This window comes from Theobroma cacao, chromosome 6, assembly GCF_053813885.1.
Source record: "Theobroma cacao isolate CCN51 chromosome 6, ASM5381388v1, whole genome shotgun sequence".
In the NCBI taxonomy this organism is placed as follows: Eukaryota; Viridiplantae; Streptophyta; class Magnoliopsida; order Malvales; family Malvaceae; genus Theobroma; species Theobroma cacao.
The window spans coordinates 31,696,558-31,717,462 of NC_142644.1; the positions used below are offsets into that span (position 1 = coordinate 31,696,558).

Sequence of the window (20,905 nt, forward strand, 5' to 3'; positions counted from 1 at the left end):
GCAGAGGCATCAAGCCGAGTCCGCCAAGGTTGTTATAACATTTACATGTGAAACACGTTGTTATTTTTAAAACAAGCCGTTCTTTGGCGTTGGTCGAGTTACACATTCACGTGGGGGTTCGACGTGAAGTGAGCTCTAATACTACCTCGGAAGTTACTCTCCTCGCCTCTACAACCTGAGTAACTATATAACTGGGTTTACCGTACCCTTCTAATAGGCAGTCCATGGAAACTCGTCACTGTAGTGACCAACCCACCAATTTTAATAAAATTTCGACAGTATAACGTGGCTTTTATTTATTTATCTAGCCTGCATAGTAAAAACAGCTTACATAAAATTTTCAATACACTTACAAAATATAGCCACATATACTCATATCTCAAAAGCCATTCATAGGAAAATATATAATTTTTAAAACAGTTAACAGCCTCCAATTACTCAATTTCATAATCAACACAATATATCTTTATTTTTCACATTTATTTCTAAAACATCAAAAATCTCGTTTTAATCTCGTTTTCATTTCATAAAATACATAAAGAGCATTTAAAAATAAACTCTAGATAATTTACAATAATAATAAGTTTACTTACCGTTTGTACAAACTAATTGCTTTTTAGGTGTCCCGATAACTACTTGTCGGGTACGATTTCCTTGCCTTTACCGAAAGGCTCTCTTCCTAGACACATTGCAAAAAATTTACTCAATTCATCACATTAATGCTAAATCACTATATATTTGACTTAAATCCTATACTAATGCATAGTATGAAATGCAATAGCCGAAAATGGCTTAAACGCGATATTAACTTATTTTTGGCACTTTACCCGATAAATTGCTAACGCGCTCCATTTTAACTCTAAATTGTCCCATTCTCTCTCCAACCTTTCTAACCATTAATTATCAGTCAATATTCCTCTAAAATCACCAAAATCAACTCCTCTCTTCCATGAAAAATTCGGCCAAAAATGGGACATTAACTCGGTAAATTTTCTACTTTGTTTTTCTATCACATTTAACCATTTTTCATTATTTTCTCTTCATTTCTCTTAGAATAAAAATCAAATCATCATCATTGTACCTCAATGCAGATTCAGCCAAGGGTGGGTATTTCCGACGTTGGTGCCACTTAGAGACAGAATGAGAGAGGAAAGAACATGAGAAGAGAGAGAAAGAAGAAGGAAAATGAGAAGAAAAAAAAAATATATATATATAGGTCTAGAATTATAATATTTTTAAATTACTGTCGTAACGTGCGGGTCCGAGAACCTGACCACCAGACGCGAGTGAAAGCTCTATAATTAGGAGTCGCCACCAATCTTTTTTACTAGGTACAATTGGCCACCTATTGACTCGATTCTAATCGACGAAGCCTTAAATTAATTGAAAACCTATGACAAGTAGGAGATATAACATATATAACAAAAAAAGGGAATATGATTGATGATTCGTAAAAATTTAAAACAGAAAATCTATAGAAACTTAAAATATATAAGCAATTAATTGAAAAAACTAAATAAATATAAATAATAATAGTAATATAAATAAAAATTTTATCTTTTTATAATTTAACAATATAAAGATGAAAAAAAGATGAGTGGAGAAACTTAAAAAATTAAAAAAATTTAAGAATTTGAGTAAAATTAAATAGATTTTCCAAGATCATTTTATTATTATTTTTAATTATATTAATTATTTAATAAAAAATTATTTTACAAAATTATTAAAAAATATATAATATATAAAAAATTTTAAAAAATTTGGAAAGATCATCCGAAAGGGACGCTCCGCCCCTGGCCACAAAAAAAGTGTTACGGGGAAACAAACAAGGTATAAAAACAAAAAAAAAAGCAATAATGAAGAAATTGGGTGTTTGTTGATAAGTAGTGTTAGAGACAGAGAAAAGAGATAAGATTTAGAAACCTTCTTCTCCTCCATAGTTTCAGCTTGGACTTGAAAATCCCCGAATCTGAACCGAAAAGATAGAATGAAGAAAGGCAAAGCTGATGAAATGAAGAATTAATAAAGTGAGTGAAACTAACCCAAAGCTGCAAAGACCAAGAGGGATGAACTGGTCAATGACCCAGGTTAAGCTTCATTGTTTTTTTACCGCGCCACTCGTATGATGAACATAATTCATTGAATATTGTGGAAAAAGACAAGAAGCATCCGGAAACGTTCACGTCAACTGAAAGCAATGTTTCATCGATTTGCAGCACGTGATCAACGCTGCATATTTATATCAAGTTTCCAATTGCAATATTTTCCAGCCAGCAGGGTGTTTTGGTTGCATCGGTTGCATGCAATTATTGTAAAATTGAACTGCTACACATCATATCAGTCTTCCCTGACGATAGCATTGAAACCACCATCCTTTTTTCCCCTTGGGCTCCAGCCTTTTTGGCCTTGAATAAGCAGCCACGCTACCCTCGAGCATTAGAATCTTAATTAGCTTTGGCCTACTATTACAATCTTTTTATCTATTCCTCTTATACTTTGTTGTATCACTTTTATTTTACTTGTTCTCTTCCTTAATTTCTATTGATTGCTTACTTATTCCTATATCTTTTCTTTTTCTCTTTTTTTTTTTCTTTTGATCTTGTTCTCATTTCTTTTGTTTCTAAGCCAGATTTAAGCTACCCCTATATTATTATTTTTACTATTTATTTATTTATTTTATATATATTACAAACATGTACATTCTTCTAGATCCTAATTCCCTTTTTATTTTTTTATTTTTTGTGATTAAGATATTTAAAACATTATATATATATATATATATTAACATCTTTTATTACTAACATCATTATTTCACATTTTTCTATTGATTTTAATCTTTTAAAAAGGATTCTTTTTTTTATATTATGTCTAAACCATTTAAGTTCACTTTATACAGCCAAATGATAAAATTTAATAAGAAAAAATGGGTCAGTCCCCAAAACAACCAATTCATCATAAACCCAAAAAAGAATAAGGCTTTTTACTTGATCGGGCTTGATTAACCCAGACTACAGCTGGACTTGGCCCGCCTTGGAGTGGGACTGTTTGGAGCTTGGTGTGACAGCTCCTAATCAACGAAAACGACATTGTTAGGGGATGGAAGGGGAGTCTTGGCAAAACGACGTCGTTTTACAAACCTTTAAACACATTTAAGCTCTCTTTTTTTATTTCTTTTCCCCATGTTCCCCTTTGGTTTCTCTCTCTAAATGGCCTGCCTCTCTCCTCTTTATCCTAACAGATCGACGACTCTAACTCTTCTCCCTAATCCTTGATCTGTAGATGGCCTCCTAGAAAACCTCTAAATCTCTCTCTAAACCACTGGCTACTCACCTTCGATTTGAACTTTCCCAAAGCCGAATCTGGCTTCCCCAAAGTTGAATTCGACTTCAATAGCTGGCGGTACCCCCAACCGACTACCCAACTCTGATTTGGACTTCCCCAAAGCCGAATCCGACTTCTACAGCCGACGATACCCTCAATCAATTATCAAAGAATCTCTTTCCTCTGCTTCTTTCTTTCACCGACGGCAAGCTTGAGCCTCAACTTTCTCTCTCTAAAACCCCTCATCGGCACCCACTTTCCTATTCCTTTCCTGCTCAAACCGTGCATCACACTTCTCACCGCCGGCTGCCTGGATCTGCTCTCTCTTTACCGCCTGGATCGGGCCTTGCCCTCCCTGTCCTCGGTCGGCTAGATCTTCCTTTCTAGTCGCTGGTCAATCCTTCCTTGCACCGGTAGTCAACCCAAGCCCCAACTCTATTTTCTAAAACCAACAGCATCCCAAAAACCCCAAATCCTTACTCTCTCTTTCTCTCTACTACGGCAGCATGAAATCCCCGAACTCAAATACCTTGCCGGTTGCCGAAATCCACTCTAAATCTCCCCTAAAAAAAACAAACTAAAAATCTCCAAAAAGAGAACACGGCTACCTATTTTCCCTTTTTGTGATTTTTTTATTTTTTTGTTTCGATTGTGGATGGTTTCTGGCTGCTAGAAAGCTTAGGATGTTTTTTATTGTGGCTGGGTATTTTGGTTGCTAGTTTTTTGCTAGGGATTCTTGCAGGTTGTTAGGGTTATTGTGGTTTGCAGGTTTTTTTCTCTGAATTTTTTTAATCTTTTGGCTCCCGGATCCTCCTTGATCTTTGTGCTACAGTGCCCCTTTATACTGGGCTGACGGGGGCACTCTCCCACTACTCTGCCAAACGTAAATTTTTCGCGTTTGGCAGAGTGAGGGTGGTGCCTGGCAGGGTGCGTCCACACCCTGCTAGTCGTACCTCTCTCTCTCTTTCTCTCTCTCCTATTGTTATTATTTTTTTTAATTCATTTCTGTTTATGATTTTTTTTATTTTCTCTATTTTCTTTCTTTTTTTTAAATATTTATTTCACCTAAAAAATTAGTGTCTCCAGTTACAAGGGGCATTTTAGTCTTATCATAATTCAGAACTATTCTCTCAGTCATGGAATAGCAAAAACTATAGGGAAGCTCGGGTATAGCTATGCTTGAGTTTTACCTCGTTTTAAAGAGTAGCTATTACTGTGTGACGACCCAGAACCTCCCTCGGGCCCATGACAACCGTCGCGACGTCTCAATTGACACTCATTATCCGAAATGCTAATCAGAACCCCGCAAGGCTTACATATAAGTTTCTTGCCTTTTCTTTGAGCAATCGTTTTTAAACATTCCATTTTAAACAATTTCCAGTAGTTTCCTGCTCAAGTAAATCAAAAGACAAAAATATTTTAAAAGGATTTATAGATAAATATCACTATTCAAAATATTGATTAAAATATAGCATTTTTATATAAAACAATATTTATAGAAACACGTGTAAGAAATCTTTTGTAACGTGTAAGTAAAATAAATTCACACATACAAAAATTTACAAAGTTATAATGTACAATAATGGTTACAATGACAATTGGCCCAAAATACACCCAGTGTTGGTGCTAGAAACCTACTGTCTGTGTGGTAGAGATGTCAACTAGAATCCTCAACAAAATAGGGTATCTACAAGCTACCACAGACCTGAAATGTATGGAAAGGAGGTGGGTGAGATTTTGCAATCACAATGAGTAAACAGACATTATCATAAATATCTAAAGGCGAGTAATAGGGAGGTAAGTTTAAATAACAAATCACAAACCATTTCATAATATTTTCAATTTATTTCTTAAACCATAAAATAATTGTAATTTACCAAAACAGTTGTTAAGGCTTATGTCTTTTATAAAAGAAAACAAGGCTCAAGCCAAAACTAATCCTCGGGGATACCTTGGCCGAGGCATCTAGCCGAGTCCGTCAAGGTTATTATAACATTTACATGTGAAACACATTGTTATTTTTAAAACAAGCCGTTCTTTGGCGTTGGTCGAGTTACATATTCACATGGGGGTTCGAAGTGAAGTGAGCTCTAATACTACCCCGAGAGTTACCTTCCTCGCCTCTACAACCTGAGTAACTATATATCTGGGTTTACCGTACCCCGTTAATAGGCAGTCCATGGAAACCCGTCACTGTGGTGACCAACCCACCAATTTTAATAAATTTTCGACAGTATAACGTGGCTTTTATTTATTTATTTAGCCTGCATAGTAAAAACAGCTTACATAAATTTTTCAATACACTTACAAAATATAGCTACATATACTCATATCTCATAAGCCATTCATAGGAAAATATATAATTTTTAAAACAGTTAACAGCCTCCAATTACTCAATTTCATAATCAACACAATATATCTTTATTTTTCACATTTATTTCTAAAACATCAAAAATCTCGTTTTAATCTCGTTTTCATTTCATAAAATATATAAAGAGCATTTAAAAATAAACTCTAGATAATTTACAATAATAATAAGTTTACTCACCATTTGTACAAACTAATTGCTTTTTAGGTGCCCCGATAACTACTCGTCGGGTACGATTTTCTTGCCTTTACCGAAAGGCTCTCCTCCTAGACACATTGCAAAAATTTACTCAATTCATCACATTAATGCTAAATTACTATATATTTGACTTAAATCCTATACTAATGCATGGTATGAAATGCAATAGCCAAAAATGGCTTAAACGCGATATTAACTTATTTTTGGCACTTTACCCGATAAATTGCTAACGTGCTCCATTTTAGCTCTAAATTGTCCCATTCTCTCTCCAACCTTTCTAACCATTAATTATCAGCCAATATTCCTCTAAAATCACCAAAATCAGCTCCTCTCTTCCATGAAAAATTGGGCCAAAAATGGGACATTAACTCGGTAAATTTTTTACTTTGTTTTTCTATCACATTTAACCATTTTTCATCATTTTCTCTTCATTTCTCTTAGAATAAAAATCAGATCATCATCATTGTACCTCAATGCAGATTCAGCCAAGGGTGGGTATTGTGAAAATTTAATGCTTTTTTGCCCAATTTAATTTCTAAACACATTTAACTAACTAAAACTATCAATTTAACTAAAAATCAAAACCTAAAAATATCAAAATCTCTCCCCTAGAATTTCATCCAGCCCTTGAAAGGTAGAAATCAAGCATGCTAAATGGAAACAAAGGCATAAGAAAGGTAAAAATCAAGCTAAAGTCGAAAAATCTTACCATTAGACGCGTAAACGGGCAAAAAATATGAATTCCTCTTTGAATTTTCTTGTTTCTCTTTGGTTTTTCTTTTTCTTTTCTTCCTTTCCTCTCTATTTTCTCTCTTGTTCTCCCTTATGGCCGGCCAGTACTTAAAATGGGGTTTAAATGGGCTGATTTTTCATTAAAATAATATTATATCATTTAAAAAAATGCCATGTGTCACTTTCCCATTGGCCCATTTTTAAAATTTCATCTATTTGTTTTCAAATTTTCACCATACACTTGTCCCACATATCCATAGCTTAGATAAAATTCTCAGACTTATCCAAAGTCTCGATAGAGTAATTTTTAAAATTTACACTTTTTTCCCGTAAAAGTGAAAAATTACATTTTTGCCCAAAAAAATTAAAAAATTGCCCATAGACATATTTTTCATCCCTTATACTCATATCATTATCTAATTTGCCAAATTTGATCTAAATTCTCTCAAAATCTCAAATTTTGTCCCCTACATTCTAGAAATTACCAGAATTAAACTTTTTCATTTCCTATCATTAAATTATACTCCAAATAGTTAATCTTGGTCAAAAATTTCACTCCATTATCAAATTATTATCTTAGGTGGCAAAATGACGATTTTACCCCTGAACATCAAAATTTTCAATTTTACCTCTAATGAACCATCGAACTCCGAACAATCATTTTTAGTCATTCCTTAACTATAAAATATTAAATTTCATCCTACGATTCCTATTTGAACTAGTTTAAGGTTAAATCAACTCAAGTGTACCGTTAGGTATGATACCGGGTTTCGTCTATTCTTAAGTGCTTTTCTAGCATAATAACATGCTACTCAGTGCATGTATATCATGACATGTGTTTATAGGATTGAGTTTTGCATACTAGGTAATAGTTATTCCTTGTGGCGGTGCGGTATCAAACGGAGGTAAGCAGATAACGTGGGAATAGACAGAGAATAGCTTAGCTATTTCCTGTACCAAACGTGCTATGAAGGTCTATCTTCAGCACCATTAGTCGTCACCTACATCCGTGTACACATAACAGAGTGGTTTTCCATATTTCATGAGGAAAAGAAGAGTAAAATACTATGATGAAGCATGAAAGAGATAAATTATTCATCTATCACCATTAGCAAACAAAGAACTTTTCTGCTTTACAGACAAGGGGAATGGAAGTACAAGATTCAGGTTTTGACATGGAAGAAAGGGCACATGAGACATTCAAGAGCATACAGCCACAGAACCAAAAAATAGATTTAACTTTGCACAAATGCACTACAGGGAAACAAGGGACAAAAAAAACAATTAAACGCAATAACAAAGGAAATGGGCGTTAGCTGTTTAAGTGTTGTATGCAACTATAGAGAAAAGAGATAAAGATTTAGAGCCTTTGGTCTAGTTTTTTTTTTTAGTTTAAAAATTATTATGAAGTTTATAAAAAAATAATTATTTTTAAAATTAAGTTAAATCTGTTTAATAAATTTATTTTTATAAATTTTTTTTATAAATAAGCTGTTTGATAAAATAATTTATATAAGTTTTAATTTTGATTAAAATTATCATAAAATGTATTTAATAAATAATTTTTTATTAATTATAAATACTTTATTTATAATGAAAAAAAGTTAATTTTATTTTTTTTATTTATAAAAAGTATAAAAAGTATTTTTATAAAACATAAAAGTTATAATTAATAATAAATCATATAAAATTAAAAACAAATAATGTTAAAATTATTTTGAATAGATAAAAATATTTTTGAAAGAAAAAGAAAATTTGTTTTAAAAAAAGACGAGCTTTGAAAAAAAAGAAAAAAAAGCTCTTCTTTAGAGCTTTTTCTAAAGTTTTTTTTTATTTTACTTTCTTAAAAACATTATTTATTTTTTAAAAAACTTTTTCAAATTCTTATTTGGTCTTATTTTTATTTTTAACAAATAAATAAATTAAAAAAAATAAAATTAAACAAGCACTTAGATACCCTCTTCTTCGCCATAGCATCAGCGTGGACCTGGAATATCCCAAATCTGAACTGACAATATAGAAAAAAGCAACGCAAGACTGACCAAATGAGGAGTTGATATGTGAGTGGAACAGCCCAAAAGCCGAGACGGATTGAGGACTCAAGAGCCTTATAAATCAAGCTTAATTGCTTCTTTAAGGCAGCCTAGGTGTCTGGTTTCATGCACTAACACCCAATAGGTAAAGGACACGTGGAATGTACGTAGAAATTCATATGCTCAGTGGGAGTGTCGTTATACGAGGGGCTGCTTTTGATTGCTGACCTTCCAACCCTCCCTCCTTCCTCAGCATGTGCTGGGGTTGATTGACAATTTGACACATCTCACCTTCCCCTCACAACTTAAATCAAAATTATATCCTAAGGTACAACATTTATTGTTACGTGCAATTATGGGGCATCTACCCCCACATGCCAACCGTACACGTGTCCCAAGAACTGGTGGCTCGCATCTTGCTACATTTGTCCGTTCTTCAAATTCTCTCACCTGTCCATTGGGCAACCTAAACTATTGTTTGGGACCCACCTTCTTACTTTCATTTTTATGATCATAGGCAACACGACTTGATTGAACAGTCTGCACCATATGCCTGACTGCACCAGAAGTCAGGGTGATGCAAATCTGTGGATGCCCAAGGAGGGGATGATGCCATTCGTGAAGCTTAATTTCAAGTACTCCAACTAACCCTACTGATCCTAATCAATTTAGCTTCGCGGCAGTAAAATAGTAGCATGGGAACGGGATAATTTTGGAGTTAGCAGGTTATGAATAATTTACATGGATAATTAACCTATGGAAGTACACGCATGATCCAAACATGTGTACGTGCAAGCCATGTGTAAATGGGAAACTCTTACCAGGGAGTAACGCTGACATTGTGCAAGAATGAATATGGACACATACATTGCAGACCTTTGACTTTTCTGGCAGCTCCTTTCCTATAAAAAATTATTAGGTCCAATGTTCCTAAGTTCCAACGGAGCTCTTGTCGATCCCTAGATTGGATACCAAAACTCGGAGCGCCTAGGCAGGTCTGTGGACACTCCTGTAGTGAAGTTCATGCTGTCTCTGACTATCGGGATTCCTTATTGATAAGTCAAATTGAATTTTAAGCCAAATCTTATGACTTTTTGAAGATGCTATCTATTTCCTTTTCAACCTTTTGAAAATCGTAAATTACGTTAATGTTTTGGTTGTACCTCGTTACCTCCTTTCCTCTGCCAAAGCAAAGATGTTGGTCCAAGCTTGAGGCTCAAACGAGGCAAAGGGCTCATTGTGTCATCAGGCCATACCGGGCCGAACTAAAGATGTAATGAGAAAGGTTGAATTAAATTTTGCAGTGGGCTCAGGAAAAGCTCGTCCATTCTCCAATCGAGAAATGGACTTCATGATGCACGCTAGGCTTTCTTAACTTTTGTTCAAGACCAAAACTCTCAAACATCGATGTCGGCCGAGCCCAAACGACTACTACCATGATGAGAGGTCAAAATTGAAAATATATTACCACTAAGATAAAAAAGTGATAAGCTTTTATTAAATATACTATTGATAAAACGATAACAACACAAGGAATCATGAAAAGGAACATACATACAGTGATCAACCAACGACAAAGCCAAAGCACAACTTTTATTGATCTTTCTTCTACTGCGAAACCTGACACACGCTCACGTCAACACATGCAAAAAGGAAACTTCATACAATCTTCTTCTTCTTCTTCTTGTTGCAGGCAGTAGCATCTTACATTATTATACAACTTGATCTTTCTTCGTAGTGACACCGGCTTATAGAACAGCTTGTGCACCTACCGCAAGAACATCCACTGTAACCAGTGCAGGAAAAGTTACCGCACCGCTTGCACGACCCGCCGTTGCAGCCGCTGCAAGAAGAGCTGCCGCACCCTTTACAAGACCAGCTACCGTATCCACTACAAGACCAGCCGTTGCAGCCGCTGCAAGAAGAGCTGCCGCACCCTTTACAAGACCAGCCGTTGCACCCGCCACAGGATGAGCTGCCGCACCCTTTACACGCCCAGTTGTTGCACCCACCGCAAGATCGGCCGTTGCAAGAAGAGCTGCCGCAACCTTTACAGTGCCAGTTGCCGTGCCCACTACAAGACCAAGACAAGCCGTTGCATCCGCTACAGGAAGAGCTGCCACACCCTTTACAAGGCTTGCTGCTACAATTGCTACAATACCAGCTGATCCACCCATGACCTGAGCAGCTTTTGCACCCACTACCGCCACACCCACCACACCAAACTCTTTTCCCACAATTCTCATTGCATGCGAGTTTGAATGGAACACCTTTACTCTTCTCGCACGGCCCTTCTCGATGCCACATATGGCATTCCTTACAAAATATCCCTACTATGTTAATCGTTTGGTATTCTTTCTTCTCAGGCTCTTTAGTTTTATCCTTGCCAGATTTATCTTTCTCTGTAGTTTTTGTATCCTTATCAGTACCAGGTTTATCTTTAGGTTTAATCTCAATGCTTTTAATGCAACAACCGGCCTTGTCGCATATCTTGCTCCTGATAGACTCAGGATTGCTAGATACCACACTGATCGTCACAGTGTTTGCCTTCTCATCGTATTTCTGATCTCTTATTTCTGTTCAAACATCACGCGTAGACTAAATCGGTTTCCTTCAAAAATTTTTCTTTGCATGGATAAACAGACAGAATGAATAAAAGAAGGGATCAGACTTGCCTGGAAATTTACAGAGCACTTTCTTGACCTTCTTATAGCAGCGGTAGCACTGGAGGTCTACTTTCAACACCATTGTTGTAGCCTGTAAGAATGCTATTATCAATCAATATAGAATGGGTAGGTGGATAAAAATTAATTGTATGACCTCTGGCTATGATTACATACAACAAATCAAGAGTGTCATGGTGTTGTCCATGTAAGAAAACATTTTTTTTATAATATTTTATACTACTTTAAATCTATGTCTTTAATTAACTCTTATAATTACTACTTATCTTTCTGATGTTTTATTTATGACAATGATACATCTATCGTACTATTTGTCATGCATTGCATACTGTCAAATCATTTTGTTATTTGGCAAAACAAAATTGAATCTGAATAAGTTCATGAAACATAAAAAAATAGCAGTACTCTTGGTAAAGATAGACAACACATGGAAAATACTACTACTAGAGCCAAAAAGTACATAAACAAGATGTTCACACCTCTGCCATGGCAGTGGATGATCGATGAAATCTAGTAATAAGACAGGTGGTTTCTTATCAAAGAAAGATAAAAAGTCTTGGTCAAAGAAAGACTAAAGAGAGAAAATTAAGAGATGGTGGTGTCTTATGAAAACTAAGCTAGCTAGCGTCTTAAATAGACCGAGAGCTCTGCTTCCGTGCACTGATACACAGCCAATGAGAATCCAGCATAGGACGCTGATCAAGATTGTCATTATACGTTAGGATTTTGCACCTTGATAATCTTGAATCTATCAGGCGTCGAATCTTAATTTGGTTCTGAATGTGCTGGATTGATTGGCACTTCTTACCCTTTCGACAAATTGACCAAACTAAAATATCTTGTCGCAATTAACGAACCCAAGTTAATGTTCATTATTTTTCACGCCGCCACTCGTACGACGAACATGCTTGATTGAGTATTGTGGAAAAAGCCAAACCAACAAAAGACAAGTAGCATCCCGAAACGTTCACGTCAACTAAAAGCGATGTTTCATCGATTTGGAGCAGGTGATCAGTCGCTGCATATTTGTATCAAGTTTCGAATTGCAATATTTTCCAGCCAGCAGAGAACCGACATCAAACTCTTATCACCATGTTTACACTTTGTTCTGAATCTCTATATCTACAGAAGGTGAAGGCAGAGCCAACGTGGATGCTTCCCCACTAAAGTTCTGATCAAGCAACCAATTTGATTACAACATATGTGGTACATGTTAGAGCAGTAGCAGGGTGTTTTGGTTGCATCGGTTGCAAGCAATTATTGTAAAATTGGACTGATACACATCGTATCATTCTTTCCTGACGATAGCATTGCAACCACCATCCTTTTTTCCCCTTGGGCTCCAGCCGTTTTGGCCTTGCATAAGCAACTACGCTACCCTCAAGCATTAGAATCTTAATTAGCTTTGGCCTACTATTTTTTTTTTATAAATTACTTTATAATTAATGAATATCTTATCGACTACAATTCCTAGCTGCAGGCCACTTCAAACATATCGACCAGTATATAAATGCAAATTAAGGCTTAAGCCTGCTGAATGGTGATTGAAACAGACGGGACCGGAAGGAGACATTATAAAGAAAGTGAGGTACGATTTAGCAACAAGACAAAATGGAGAAAATGACTTAATGGGTGGATAGCATTAAGGACTGTATAAAAATTTAGATCGGAGAATAGTTAAGTCGAATCAAAAGGAATCATTAATCGTAGCTTCTATAAATATAATAAAAAGGATGCCCATTGTCGTTGGTCAGCTCAGCACCCAAGCAAAGCCCTCCTTCAAGTTGCTACTAGCTAGCTTCGCATACACATTAAATAGACTTGGAGACTAATTAGGTTCATATGACTGAATTTAAAAAATTAACAATAAAGAAATAAAGATTCAATGCTTTTGCTGATTCATCATCGTTTCAGCATGATAATTTTTCTTGATTTCTTCGTACATGCAAATAGAACTTCCTTTTTTTGAGGGGTTGGGCGGTGGGGGACAGTTCACATGAAACTTACTACTAGTTATACATAAAAGGAAGTAATTTATCTCAAATCTTCTAAATTTTGTGCTTTTTGCGGCGTTGAAATGTAGAAAACAATAAAGAAAGTTGGGTTTTGTGGCTAATGTTGAAAGCAATAAAGGAAAATAAAATCCCTCTATAATTTAGAATTTTCTTGATGATTTGAGACAATTTGGGTCCTGTCAATGCTTGGGTGCAGAACCGAAACAAGTGATCCTGGCCGAAAATGCCTTTTGTACTATATTTTTCCCTTGATCGGGTTGGCAGGCCTTTAAAATTCACGGGCCAACCAAGTCCATGTAAAGAAGAACCATGGACATTGTTATAGTGAGCTACACCACACGATGATTAATCACATCTATATCCTTCGAGTGAAAAAACAAAAACAAAAACAAAAGAAACTTTGATTTCTCCCTTTTATTTGTTGGCCAACGAGCGTAGCACATTGTTCCTCGGGAACACAAATCCTCTGCCCCCCTTTCCTGCCCCCATCCGTGCCTCCTCTCTATAGTTTTGCCATCTGTCGTATCCCTTAATGGGATGTTAAAAACGGTAGTGCCAAAAGATTGAATATGATCTGCTTTGCGGGAAGAGACGTGTCTGAAATGGTTCCTTAATCCGATGACCATTTGTCAATGAATTCCTTCTCAACATATTCAAGGATATCGAATATACAAGATCTTAGACTTTAGCCGGATGACGAAGATCCTTAACAACTTTCATTTTCTTTTGTTCTTCGAAATCCGGGGAGGGGATCTTGAAAACAGAAAACAGTGAACACAGAAGAAGAAGAAGAAGAGATGGACTGAAACTGGGGAAGCTTGTTCCCCTTTCTTTCTTTTTTACTTCTGTTTGGGTTGCGTATAAATTAAGGTATTAAGCCACACGGCATTAAGCTAAAGTTTCTAGATGACTGGCTGCTTTCCCAAAAAGTGCCTACCAAGCATGAATGAAACTATTTAAAACTTGTAACATATTCTATGACCCCACCCCGTCTCTGGATTTGTCATATCATCTTTAACTGAAAGCCATGGCCTAAAAGAAAAAAAGGACAAAATGAGAGAAAAAGCAAACACACCATGGAAAGGCAAATCATTAACAGATACTTTTTTATTAAGTAAAAAATATTGGTAACAAACTTTTTGTAAGTCTGAAATGACCCATCGATTGTCCACCACCACCACCAACACCAACCTTATTAGTTTTTCTTATATGACCTATGAAATGTCTATAGTCGGGAAGGAAAAAGCAATTTCTTGTTTATGGATAACTAAAAAGAAAAATAATTTCACATGCAGTAAAACTGACTGAATATTCAACAGAGACAACTGGAAGATTATCAGTCATGTCATGGAAATTGACGATGCTCACTAATATGTGCCACGTTGCAGAATTGAGCAAGCTTGGGGGTTTTCTTCGCTAAAACACTCTCCGCGACTCGTACAACAGTACTTGTAGTCGCCGCTACCGGAGCCCCAGCTATCATACACTGGTCTTGCCATAAGTCTCGTAACATGGGCGCGGAGGTGGTCCACCATAGTAGCAAGGCCCCCCACCATGGCCATGATAACAGTCTGTGCAACAATAACCAAGTGACGGTGACACAGGAGCATATAAAATTGTATTTAATTTTTATTAATTTAATTAATTTAAGATTTATTTTTTTTATTTTATTTAGATTAAGATTTTTTTTTATTTTAATATTTTTAAGAATTAATATTTAATTAGGATAGTCATGTTCTATTTAGAAATAGAATACTTATTTTATTTAAATTTTTTATTAATTATTGTAATTGTATTAGATAATTAGGAGTAGAGTTTTATTAGAATTTGGACCTATAATATTATAAATAAGACCCTTAGGTTTAGTTATGAGACATTCAGAGTTGAGAGTTAATAAATAATATTTTCTTAAATATAAATGCTTATTTTTCTAGATTCTTTTAAAGAGTAAGAGGTTTTATTATCTTTGACCTAGTCAACCAAAGTGAGATTTTGACTATTTTTCACCTTAATGGAGTTTTTAACCTTACCAAGATTAATGATTCACCTTAGTGGGGTTTTCAACCTTACCACGATTAGTGTCTTTTATAACGCCCAGGTATCTTTACAACGTCCCGGCATCAATTTGGTATAAGAGCGGGAAGATTATTATTCGCTGCATAAGTTCAAGTTCACTGTCGAGTTTCGATACTCCCTATTCGGTTAATTTTATTGCTTTATAGTTATATCATTATCCTTTTTTTTTCTACATCACCATAACATCATCACCATAAAATAAAATGCCACCAAGATGTCAAAATTGTCAAAGAGATGATCACGAGATTGAGATTGCAAAACTACGTCAGCAAATTCAAGAATTACAAGAGCAACTCGCAAGACGTGATGCTCAAATCAACAATAGCAGCTCTAGTGATGAAGAGAATGACACCAACCCATTTCATCAAAATTCGTCATCTGATGAATAAGTCCTATTCGTCTCCTGAGAACTGCTGCTGTCAGAGATTTGAGAATCAAAGTCGACATTCCTGAGTTTGAAGGAAGACTTCATCTTGATGACTGGCTCTACACAATAGAAAGAGTTTTTGAGCTCAAAGATATTCCCGATGAAAAACGTGTGAAGCTGGTGGCAATTAAATTGAAGAAACATGCTTCTATTTGGTGGAAAAATATCAAAAGACAACGAGAAAGAGAAAGCCACAATAAGATCAGAACATGGAATAAGATGCTTCGAGAACTCAAGCATAAGTTCCTTCCTGAGCATTATCGACAAAATTTTTTTATCAAATTTCATAACTTGAGGTAAAAAACAATGTCGGTAGAAGAATATACAATGGAGTTCGAACAACTTCACATGAAGTGTGATGTCCATGAACCTGAAGAACAAACTGTAGCTCGTTATCTTGGGGGTCTCAATGTTGAAATTACAAATGTTGTTCACCAACAACCATATTGGAACCTAAATGATGTCATTAGATTAGCATTAAAGGTTGAAAAACAAGATCACGAAAAAGGTCAATGAGTTCATCGAGACAACAAGAATCTATCTCAAACGATGAAAGTCAGAGTTCAGTAACCATTCTGCCTCCAAAGGTAAACTCTTCCAAAACTGTAAGTAGTAACGATAAAGAGACTACTTTTACTCGTGCTTCTAATGTCAATAAAAAGTGCTTCAAATGCCAAGGATTTGGATATATTGCTTCTGATTGTCCGAATCGAAGAATTATTTTCTTAGTAGAAGAAGAAGATTATGTGAATTGGGAAAAATTAGAACCAGTCTATGATGAGTATGATGACGAAGAGATAGAAGAAGTTTCTGCTGACCATGGAGAAGCTCTTATTGTTCATCGTAACCTTAACACTGCCATGATGACTAAATATGAAAGCTGACCTCGTCACAACATACTCTATACAAGGTGCACATCCCAAGGGAAGGTTTGTAATGTCATTATTGATAGTGGAAGTTGTGAGAATGTTGTTGCCAACTACATAGTGAAAAAGTTGAAACTTCTAACTGAAATACATTCTCATCTGTACAAGCTACAATGACTGAGAAAAGGAAACGAAGTAAGGGTAACAAAGCGTTGTTGTGTTCAATTCTCTATTGAAAATAAGCATGAAGATGAAGTCTGGTGTGATGTTATCCCAATGGACGCATGCCACTTGTTTTTAGGACGGCCATGGCAATATGATCGTCAAGCTCACTATGATGGATACAAGAATACTTATTCCTTCATCAAGGATGGAGTAAAAATTATGCTGACTCTATTAAAACCAGAAGACCGACCAAAGAGATAAGAGGAAGATAAAGCACTCATCACTGTGCCTAGCTTAAGCAAAGCTTATTATGAGTCAAACCATTTATGTCTCTTATTAGTCACTAAGGAGAATAAAATGTCTTCATCCTTATCCAATGATGGTCAAACAAAATTGGTCAACCAAAGTTCGGGAAACTTATCGAGAAGCTTTGTGGACAACCATGTCGTTAACAAGACTACAGTTAAGAATGATTTTCCTATCCCTCGATTGGATGACATGTTCATTAGCCCTAAAGTGTTTTTGAAGATTGATTTAAAGAAAGGATATCAACAAATTCAAATACGACTTTGGGATGAATGGAAAACAACTTTCAAAGCAATGGATGAATTGATCAAATGGTTGGTACGGACTATGACAATATATGGATCCAGACATCAACATGGAGTATGTCTAGGCCTACTCGTCAGAGCCGAGTTTTTTGACCTGAGGAAAATGACGCAAGAGCATCTAGGATTATATTTAGTTTTTGCTAATTTAGTTGATTTAGGATTTATTTTTTTTTATTTAGATTAGGATTCTTTTCTTATTTTTATTTTAATACTTTTAAGAATTAGTATTTAATTAGGATAGTCATGTTCTATTTAGGAATAGAACACCTATTTTATTTAAATATCTTATTAATTATTCTAATTGTATTAGATAACTAGGAGTAGAGTTTTATTAAAATTTGGGTCTATAATACTATAAATTGGACCCTTAGACTTAGTTATGAGATATTCAGAGTTGAGAGTTAATAAATAATATTTTCTTAAGCATGAATGCTTATTTCTTTAGACTCTTTTAAAGAGTAAGAGGTTTTAGCATCTTTGGCCTAACTAACCAAAGTGAGATTTTAGCTATTTTTCACCTTAGTGGGGTTTTCAACCTTGCCAAGATTGGTGATTCACCTTAGTGGGGTTTTCAACCTTGCCACGATTGGTGTCTTTTATAACACTCAGGTATCTTTACAACGCCCCGACGTCAGGCGGATAGGCCATTGGCAGTGGAGGTGCCGGTTCTATAGGCTTTGGTGCTGGGGCTGAGGCTGGTTTTTCAGCTTCCTTAGGCTTTTCAGGCTTCTTTTCGGGCTCTTTAGTCTTCTCAGCTTCTTTTGGTTTTTTAGGTTTCTTCTCAGGTTCCTTGGGCTTCTCAGGTTCTTTGGTTTTTTAGATTTCTTCTCGGGTTCTTTAGGCTTTTCAGGTTTCTTCTCGGGTTCTTTAGGCTTTTCAGGTTTCTTCTCAGGCTCCTTGGGTTTTGGGGGTGGTGGTGGTGGTTTGATCTCAATGCTCTTGATGGATCAACCATGCTTGCAACATATCTTGTCCCTGATCTTCTCCGGACTGCAGCATTCCACGGTGATCGCCACCGTGTTGGCCTTCTCGTTGTATACCTGGTCTCGTATATCTCTTGTTCAGAAAAGCCATCATCAAATATCAACTCAGACCATTTCTCACCTAGAGCTCAATCATCAACTAACTATGTTGCTATTCAATACTGTAAACAACCAATGTACATATACATAAAGACAGCCTTTCACAAAAAAATATATATATATATAGACAAAGACGATGGAAACTTACGAGGGAACTTATAGAGCACTTTCTTCACCTTCTTGTAGCAGCGACAGCACTGAAGGTCTACCTTCAGCACCATAGTCGTCAACTACATCCGTACACATAACAGAGTGGTTTTCCATATTTCAGGCAGAAAAGAAGAGTAAAATGCTATGATGAAACATGAAAGAGATAAATTATTCATCTATCACCATTAGCAAACAAAGAACTTTTCCATATTTCCATAGGCTCGTAAGAGGGTAGCATAGGTCGCCCAATTCGGTGAAAATCCATTGTTTGTCATCTCTTTGTAAATAGTCTTGGCCTGCCAAGGCCTCTTGGCTCTTCCCATAGCATCCAACAACGTATTATATATAGCCAAATTAGGTTTAGCAGCTAGGGCCTTCATTTCCTCATAAACATTTAAACAGCCATCATAATTTCCAGATATGCCATATATTTTAATCAAAGTTGTAAAAGTAACAGGATCAATACGCCATTTTTCTGTTCTAGCACGGTCATACAAGTTGAAGGCCATATCAACATTCCCGGCCCGGCCATATGCATCAATCATAGCAGAGTAAGTGTCATCATCAGGATCACACCCGTATGTAGGCATTTTCTGAAACCACTCGACAGCCTTATCGGGCAAAGCACACACCCTAGCACAACTAATCAACGTGGAAAAGGTAACGTTATCAGGCTTAACCCCTTTTTGAAGCATTTCATCGAACAGTTTCTCAGCTCCATCCAAATCCTTAGACTTTCTAAAAACCTTCATGGTGACATTATAAAGAATGATCTCTCTACTTGTTTTCTTTAATATCCTTTGAAAATGGTTAAGAGCAAGCAATGTAGTGTGAGGGTTTGACATGTTATTAAGAACAACCACAGCATCTTGTTCCAAAACATCGTTACCTAAACGACTCAAAACACTTAAAACATCATGTTCATTTGGTTTGCAGGAATCCAAAGAATCTGCTACTTTAACCAGAGAAGAGTACCTGGAATCGTAAGACAATTGCCTGAGCCTTGAAGCTCTGGGGCTTCTGGGATTGACCCAGACATAGCTCTTGGTAGAAGAACCGGTTTTGCCATCTGGGGACTGAGAATTGGAATGTTTCGGAGTGTTTTTCGTTTGGGTGATGGGGTCTTGCAAGGAGACATGGCTAATTTGGATAGAGGATTTAGACTGAAACAAGCAGGAAACCTGCTTTAAAGAAGGAGCGGTGCTTCTTGCAGGTCTCGTTTTGGGTGAAGCAGAAAGAGTGTGGCGATCACGGAAAACATAAGAAGGTGAAGAGCATAGATGATGATATGCCATTTTCTCTATCTGTTTGTGTAAGCTTTGGCTAACTCAAACACTCACCAGACAAGAGAGGAGAAGAGACGAGAACGGGCAGATTCTATCGAGAGGAAGGAGACTGCCAGAATGGCCTTATCAACACGACACAACAGAAACCCGTCGTTGCATGGTTTGTTCTAGTTTTACCATTTTAACCTTATAAGTTCCCGATTGCCTTTTGCCTTGTTCATGTTTCCAACAAAAGGTATCAAAATATCTGCCACAACATTCAATGTCCACGGTTGTTTTTTACTTGGACTTGGTCGGGCTATGAATTTAAAAGGCCTGTCAACCCAATCAAGGGCAAAATAGATCATAAGGCATTTTGGGCCAGGATCACTTGTTTCACTACAATCACCCTTCACTCATCAGGCTTTGGCCTTAATTTGCTTTTCTTTTCTTTTGGTTCGGATTCGCAGTTATAATAACTATATATCTTGAACATAATCTATAATATCTGTAATATACTTAAAAGAAGCCTCAGTTTCAAAAAGTGCTTAAAAAAATTAAGCAATATTTGTAAAAAAAATATGAAATTGTTTATGTGAATTATAAAAATATGAATTCTACTCGAATCATATACGTAAGTATTTTATATTTAATCCATATGTAATGCACCGGTCATACTCTAATAATAATAAAACTAAAGTTATTATGATTCTAATGCTTGAGAGAAGTCCTAGCTGCTTATGCAAAAAATGGTGGTGGTTGTTTATGCTATCGTACGCCAGGAAAGAATAATATGACGACAATTGCTTGCAATCCATGCAACCAAAACCCCTGCTGCTGCCCTAATATTTCTCACATATCATTGTAATCAATTTGGTCGCTTGATGAGAACTTGAGTTGGGGAGCATATAC

General features: G+C 36.0%; 2 protein-coding genes and 1 pseudogene across 6 annotated transcripts; all 3 read right to left on the reverse strand.

The window, feature by feature from the left end:
* Window positions 1–10,123: 10,123 nt before the first annotated feature.
* On the reverse strand, window positions 10,124–11,961 carry LOC108662579 (uncharacterized). The gene is made up of 3 exons (XM_018123137.2): window positions 11,816–11,961; window positions 11,328–11,409; window positions 10,124–11,228 (listed from the first exon to the last, which is right to left on the reverse strand). The coding sequence occupies exons 1-3, from the start codon at window positions 11,822–11,824 to the stop codon at window positions 10,357–10,359; spliced, it is 963 nt and encodes a 320-aa protein (XP_017978626.2). The 5' UTR covers window positions 11,825–11,961; the 3' UTR covers window positions 10,124–10,356.
* A 3,681-nt stretch (window positions 11,962–15,642) lies between these two features.
* Window positions 15,643–20,184, reverse strand: LOC18597331 (pentatricopeptide repeat-containing protein At4g16390, chloroplastic-like). 4 transcript variants are annotated; one of them, XM_088807120.1, is made up of 2 exons: window positions 18,727–20,184; window positions 15,643–15,913 (listed from the first exon to the last, which is right to left on the reverse strand). In XM_088807120.1, exon 1 carries the CDS (start codon window positions 20,021–20,023, stop codon window positions 18,914–18,916), a length of 1,110 nt encoding a protein of 369 aa, XP_088663246.1. In that variant the 5' UTR covers window positions 20,024–20,184; the 3' UTR covers window positions 15,643–15,913; window positions 18,727–18,913. The 4 variants fall into 4 exon arrangements, with proteins under 4 accessions (XP_088663246.1, XP_088663248.1, XP_088663247.1 ...); XM_088807122.1 differs by lacking the exon at window positions 15,643–15,913 and adding an exon at window positions 18,340–18,550; XM_088807121.1 differs by lacking the exon at window positions 15,643–15,913 and adding an exon at window positions 18,340–18,640.
* On the reverse strand, window positions 15,944–18,904 carry LOC148762308 (uncharacterized; annotated as a pseudogene). Its single transcript, XR_016027175.1, has 3 exons — window positions 18,872–18,904; window positions 18,727–18,808; window positions 15,944–18,550 (listed from the first exon to the last, which is right to left on the reverse strand). The product of XR_016027175.1 is annotated as an uncharacterized LOC148762308 (transcript).
* Window positions 20,185–20,905: the final 721 nt, after the last annotated feature.